Source organism: Clinocottus analis, unplaced genomic scaffold (genome assembly GCF_023055335.1).
Source record: "Clinocottus analis isolate CAN_PGR_092001 unplaced genomic scaffold, fCliAna1.0.p SCAF_10, whole genome shotgun sequence".
NCBI lineage: Eukaryota > Metazoa > Chordata > Actinopteri > Perciformes > Cottidae > Clinocottus > Clinocottus analis.
This window is the reverse complement of record NW_027175821.1, coordinates 10,258,621-10,266,120: the sequence shown is the minus strand read 5'-3', so window position 1 is coordinate 10,266,120 and position 7,500 is coordinate 10,258,621. Positions and strand designations below refer to the sequence as shown.

The following is a 7,500-nucleotide window of genomic DNA, read 5'->3' as shown; positions in this document are numbered from 1 at the left end:
GTCACTCAGCAGTGAAGACCCTGTGCTGACCGCCCTCGAGCTCAGCAATGAACTGGCAAGACTGGCCAACATAGAGACAGAGTTCAAGGTAAGGTGGTTTCTGATTCCTCAACAACTTTGCCAACCTTTTTTTTTGTTTGCTAGTATTTTACTTTTTCTATTCCCGCACTATTTGAAATGCCCACAACTTCACCAACATACTACTTCATATGGGAGCCAAGGGTTGACCGAAGATTTGGCGTAGAGGTGGAAGGTGAAAAAGAGATTTGTTCTTCTTCATTAGACACACACAATACATGGAGTGCTTCGGTTAAACGCTAACAAGATTAAGGAACTAAGGAGGACAACGAACGTGTCAGACAATTATAATTTAAATCCAAGCTGTAGAGACAGAACACTCAGACCACATTTTATTATTTTAGAATGGTCTAAATGAAGGTAACGTCACATAATCGGGGCCAGTAGCAAAAGCAAAAATGTTTTAGTTTCTACAGAACCCACTGAGGCAGGTGGTGGAGCTGTACACAACACAGAATGAAAGCAACATTTATAATTTTGGCCGATTTACATCTTTAGTTTGATGAATTTGAAAGTTCATTTCCTTCTGGAAGATGATACAGGTACCCACAGAAACAAAAAACATCTTTAAAAGATCTTTTTTTTATTCCATCCTCTGATGTCTTTTTATTAAATTGGACATTACTTCCCCAAATATATTCATGTCCTTTTCTGGTAGTCAATTTGTTTGCATTCAATTACATCTTTGGATTGTGTGTCTTTGAGCAGCCCACTACCCCTAATTACATTATAGCCAAGCATTGTAAAGGAAGATTGTGTTGACGATTTGGTCAACCATGTTTCAGAAAAGACACAGCAACAGCCCTAGACTGTGGCTATAGTTGTCTATATGAGTCTATTGATGTCTGTATGAGTCTGTATGTCGAATGAGTTTCCCCACTGGGATTAATAAAGTTTTTAATCTATAATCTAATCAAGGAAATCCAGATTTAGGACATTAAACAATTTTTTAGGTTGTTAACTTTTTGATAGAATGCTTTGAATGTTGAAGTGTCCCTCAATAAGGCCTCTAGGTTTTGTGTGTGCGTCCAAGATGATAGAGCAATTAAACGTCCCTGTAGACCAATCTTATCTTGATTGGAGAGTGTCTCAGCTGGAAGCTGTGGACCAAGTGCAGAGACGGGGCCCGGGTTCAGCTGCACATTGTCAGCAAGAAGGAGGGTCGTCAACGGATAAGTGAGCATCTTGCAATCAGTGGTAGATTAAAAGAACAGATTGTTCTCATATGTTTGTCTAGCGGTAGCTTTGTGATCTCATCACAAAGCTGTGATGAAAGCAAGGTTAAAATATGGTTCAGTGTATCTGCGCCTTCTTCCAGGCCACCAGCCTCTGTGAAGATAAACATAGCTTTTTAAATGTTACATTGCTCGTGAACATCCTGTCATATAATAATTTAATAGTTAATTTGGTCTTGAATCGCTTGAAACTTTATCCTGTTCTTTACTACTCTTTTGGAAAACAATTAGTTACCCTGTATACAGTATATACAGTTATACAGTAGTCCTTTAAAGTATGTGTATATATATATATATATATATATATATATATATATATATATATATATATATATATATATATATATATGTTTACACACATATAAATATATGTATATATATGTTTACACACATATAAATATATGTATATATATATATATCTATATATATATATATATACACATACATATATATATATATATATACATATATGTATGTGTATATATGTGTGTGTTTATATATGTACATCATTAAGGAAAGTTTGTTATAAATGTATATTACAAAATGGCAAATCAATTTAAAACATGTAATTGATTATATGTATGTTATGTGTGTGTGTGGTTTTAGCATACACTGCACAATATGGCTGCAAAGTTTCAAACATCCCTGTATTTGATATTTTTATTGGCAACCATAAGTAAACATGCCATAAAAGCTACAAGCTATGAAAACTGATTTATAAAACCATGCTTCACAAGGAAAGAAAATAAAACAAAACTTGTATTCTATGCTCTTAATTACATACAAAAAACAGTATTGAGCACCAATTAGTTATCTTCAGGCCACATGTTTACTGTTAGTCATGTGGTTTGTTGCCAGAAGCTTCTGGTGTGTTTTCTCTCAGTTTCTTTTCAAAGTTTTTAGTGACGTATTCTGTTCAGTACACAGTGTATACACTATGACTCCATGGAATACTTACAGAGCATTAATGAGTGTTTTCCTTTGGATTGTATTGATTACATGTATAGTCAAGATCATTAATGATCATTAATGTATCATCAAATTAAACGATCAGATAACAATGGCATAATGAGTCTGTTCTTGTTTGTCCTCCTTTGTCCGCCCATGTGTTATTGCATCTCTCTCCTCCGCTTTCTATATAGTTCTGATTGTCCTCATTCATCCATTACTCAATCTTTTCTGGACACCTTTGTTTTTGTCATTCAGCCTTTCTGCTTGTCATTCGGCTCCCGGTCTCCTGACAAATTAATGAAAAGGGCTCACCTGAGGGACCAGAGGTGTGTTTGGGCTCATCTGTCTCATTAACATCTCATTATCACCTCTTCTTTTTTTATTGGTCTCCCTGCTCTTCTTCAAACCATCTTCTCAAAGCTGAAACATATCAACTAATTGAAGAGAGCCTGAGACGGCCCTGTTTCATAAGGAGAAATCACACATTCTAAGACATAGAACATTAAACCCCAAAAAACAATAAGCAACCATAGCTGTCATAATTGAGAAAATGTGATCTGACAGTTTGGTTTGTGAATGACAAATTATTCACTGGCCATTTACCGGCTAACTTTAGAGGTTCTCTATACAGAATTCAGAGCATATCTATTGCCTTCACATAGCTCTCAATGGGGACACGAACACAAACAGTGCTGACAGTGTTTACCTGAGCGGGTACCGGAGTGAGCGCTACGCTTTTGCAATGACGCTGCTGGTTGGGGCGGTGTCATCAGCTGTAACCGCCGTATGAGCGCAGTGCAGAGAGGTGGCCATGAGCGAGCCAATGGGGCAGAACACTCGCATGCAGGTACAGGCGGCCGGCCGGCAACCTTAACAAAACAAAGATAAACTTATATTACAACTCGCATAGAGGAGTGACTTCATGCTTTGCTCAGGAACACATTACTATGTTATAGCTTCTATATTGATGCTCCAAAGACAGATTTGTTTAGAAGTTGAAGAGTTTCACAAGCACATGAATGCATGACGTAAGCCACACGTGCCGATGGTCTTCTGTTTTTATTGATTAACATTTTTTCCTTGAGTTGTGCGTTCAGACATAAGAATCCGATGAGAGCATGAAGTACTTACTCCAGACCTGCCCTAAGAATGTCAGCGGCATCAGTCCATTCTGTTGGGTCACAACTTTGGACAGATTGTCATTACATTTGCTACAGAATTTACTGCCTCATCAATTAATCAATAACCTCTGCCTCCACTGTATTTTGAGATTAATACAATAAAGCACAATAGAGAAAAATGTACACACACAGTCAAGTGCAAGAAAACACTAACATCACTCTTGCAAAAGTCGAAGTGCAGAGATGAGAGTCGTAATAGTGTTTCATGTTGGATGCTTATGCGGGGAGTGGGGACGGCTTAAGGCATAGCAGGACCTCCCTAACAGCCTAAAATGTGTCTTTAAACATCCTACTTTTCTTGACAGCCCATCAATTTATCATGAGAGCCTCTGGACACACACACACACACACACACACACACACACACCCTTGCCGAAGAAGGAGAGAGGCAGAGAAGGGTGTCATTTAATTTTGTAAATCACTCACTCTGTTCTTGCGTTTTGTTTGAATTAATCATTATACACAGCCACAGAGAAAGCGAAAAACATCTAAACTGCTGGTGAATGTCCACTGAAGTGCAGTAATACAAACTATTTATATCCCTCTCTTCTTCTCATCCCTCCATCTCACATCTCCCCTGTTCTTTTTCTCTCTCTCTCCATGTGTGTGGCTTGGCTTGTGTCACACTCCGTTCGCTCATCTGTAACCATTCCCACTCTGCTTCACACTGCTCAATCTCCATCTTCAATCTCACAATCATCCCCCTGCCTTCAGCTCAGCCCCTCATGGCGCAAAGCACATACCCTGAATTGTGATTGGATTTTCACATATGTGGCATGTGTGTGGTGTCTGTGTGCTTGTGTTCTTGATGTGTGCCTCATGATGTCCACCGGTTAAGAAAACATTCTTGCATATGCACTACTCTGAAGCTCTCTTTTCCCTGAATGTAAGCAGTCATGAGATTGTTGTTGATTTATTTCACTTGGCAGCCTAAAGGTGACGCGCTCCAAATGCCATCTTCTCCTTCATGTCCCCTAAAGGGCCAATAAATCCTTGCCCAGAATTTACTTTATAATTTGCAGATAGTGATGAACTTTTGACCAACCTTATCTAACATGCAGGTTTTCAATGATAAAGCCAAGCAGAAAGGGCCCGACATATCTATCGCAGCTGTTTGGTATTTACGATTACAAACACACTGTGACTTAACAAAACTGATTACGCCATTATACACAACACAAAGACTGTCCAAGTAATACAAGAATGAAAGTCCCTCAATAAAAAGCTCAAACACGGAAGGAATGCAAATGATGTCGAATATCAGGAAGTGCACCGACATGAAGGACATATTGTGTTGTTTTTTGGAGCCCTTCTAAAATTAATTCTCAACATACTTGTGTTATAATCTTCTTATAGCACTGTATAATATAAGTTATAACTGACAGTATTATCATGTATTTATAATAGTAATTATACTGCATTATAATGTATTACAGCTATGATAATGATAATACACTCCTTGCAAACAAAAGAAACGTACCAGTGAGTGGCCACCAATTATGAAAATGTGTTATACTTGACCTCAGAAGTCTAATTTCATGATGTGCTATGCTTATTCTAATAAAGCATTATGGAAAAAGTGTTGCCCATTCTTTGCCTTAATACTTTATCGTATACCTCTTCACAAAGTGAGAGTAGAACTGGTAATTTCCTGCCTTGTTTAATTGATTGCTGATTTGATAACCTTGGGTGAGACCCGGGAGAAAGTTTTTATGAAAGCAGGCATCATCAATACATATTAGTGGTTTGACTGAACAAACTCGGCATAATGAGATTCACTCTGCGGGGACTTTATAGAAGCTCCAATCTGCTGACTGCTTATCTGCTCAGCCAAACACTGAATACCAGAACAAGCCAGGAGGGCGAGGGAAGGTTGTGTAAGAAAGAAGGGTGAGACGTGAACTGTGCAGGCCAAGACTTAGCAGCAAAGAGTTGAAGCTGAACAATTAGTGGAGGATTAGAAAGAGAGCAAGAGAGAGAGGGTGGAAAGGCCTGACAGGAACTGTGAATCGTAAAGTGTAAGTTAATCGGCACTTGGAACGATCTCAAAATGTGGATGAGGAAGTATACAGAGTCACGAAAGTAATATTTTGTATCTGGTGCCACCAAGTCATTATCTTGTGTGCCAACGATTTGGGCTTCAAACGATAGAGGTGCTTAAAAACTTGTGTAACTGACAGCTTTATCATGCATTATAACAGTAATTACACTGCATTATGATGTATTACAGTAAAGGAAATGATAATACACGATGATTCTTGCAATTAAAATAAATGTACCAGTGAGTGGCCACCAATTATGAAGATGTATTATACTTGACCCCGGAAGTGTAATGATGTGCTATGCATTATTATATTGCACAAAGGGGGGCTTCAAACGATGTTCATTAAATTAATAAATTGGTTATGTGTTCACACTTTTTTCCTTCTTCCTTTAATCTTTGTGGTGTTTTATTTTGTATTTTTTCCCTTTTTGGGCTTTCAGGTGGAGTGGTTACCTTTCAATATTTAGAATTTTTATTTAAATACATCCATTTTCATCCATACTTCATCCATGTATGCAAATTCAATTCTGGTCGATGGCACTGCATTTAAAGTGAGCATTTAAAATGATCGTATGTGGATCCCTTATTTCAGCTTTTGTGGGGTACAATCAAGCCATAGTATGTTTGTAAATGACAATAAATGTCTCAATAAGGTTGCATATCTTAAGTAATTAACTAAACAAAAAGTGTCCAAGCTCCCACAGGTGAGGACCGACGGACAGACAGACTAGCAGACACAAAACGCAGTAGAAGTGCGTCCTTTGAAGAATGCTGTGCTGCTTGTAACCTATTATTGAAAAAGATTTACGTGTTCAAATGCTGTATTCAGAAAAGTTCATCTTTACTTCCATCTTTCCTCTGTCCCTGTCAGAATGAATACCGTAAGCTATCCATGCAGTGTAAGGACTTCGTGGTGGGTGTGTTGGACCTTTGTCGGAACACAGAGGAAGTGGAAGCCATACTGAATGGCGACGTGGACCTTTGCCCTCCAAGCGCCTATAACCGGCCCTGCCTCAGCCGTGTCATACTGGCCATTAAGTACGAGGTCAAGAAGGTAAGACCAATTTGAGTTGCAGTTAACATTTGTTCACATCATGAACCTGCATAACCTGAAATCTTGTTACTAGAATGTATTAACAAAACACAGGAGCACGGTATGAAGGACAGATCAAAACTGCCGTGATGGTTGTTCAACCAGCTTAAAGTGGCCTGTTAGCATTTTTAATGCCAAAGCAGGAAGTAGTGTGGCATTTTTATAGTGCAGGTGACGAGGAAGTGGATATGTTTGGACTTCGAAGCTCTCATCTTAGTGTTGGTTTGCTTTAACCATGAAAGTGATCTTCTCTGAACCTAACCATACCCTGAAGCAGGGATTCCCAACCTGTATTACCTTAAGTTCTTCTGATTGGTAAAACAATTCAGAAGACAAACTTGCATAATATGACAAACAATGGTGAAAAAATAAACCAGGCTGTATGTGTTATGCCACCGACGGCTGTAATGATCATCAGTAAGCCTCTTAACCCTCACCCATCGCGGACTGCCTTTATGAATCTAAATATGATGTATTCAGAGTCACAGTTCTTCGCCAAGCAGTTTAGCACAGAGGGCTTGTTCGGTCCTCCCTTGCTGCACCTCTAGTAGCTCTGCTTGCGGTTGATTTGAAGTTGATGAAATCAGACAGAGGAGGAGGAGCTAAATCATGCATGATCTTATAAACTAGGCAGACATTTTTGTGTGTGATGAGGTTTTACCAGCTAAGGAGATTACATGTGTTTATACTGCTGTCTTCAAGCTTGCGCAAGCTGACATAACCCTGAATGTATCACTATAATATAATGACTGGCAACCTCCTCCAAGGCCACGAATACATCATACAACTCTTTTCACAAGCTGAGTACTCCACATGACAAGGAAAGAATATTCTGATCCAAATATTCTCATAGGTTTTGAAATGCATTGACAAACTAATAATTTTGTTGATTTGATATGAGGACTTGTTGGCAGAACG

At 38.6% G+C, this 7,500-nt stretch overlaps 1 protein-coding gene across 1 annotated transcript in view; it reads left to right on the top strand.

Annotated features, from left to right (window-relative positions):
- The window catches only part of trpc7b (transient receptor potential cation channel, subfamily C, member 7b), a 46,449-nt gene that overhangs the window by 8,194 nt on the left and 30,755 nt on the right, over nt 1-7,500 (top strand). The window contains exons 2-3 of the mRNA XM_068587503.1: nt 1-88; nt 6,361-6,543. The exon at nt 1-88 is cut by the window's left edge and continues 675 nt beyond it. Of these exons, the coding sequence (XP_068443604.1) occupies nt 1-88; nt 6,361-6,543 (271 nt within the window). The remainder of the gene's footprint in view (nt 89-6,360; nt 6,544-7,500) is intronic.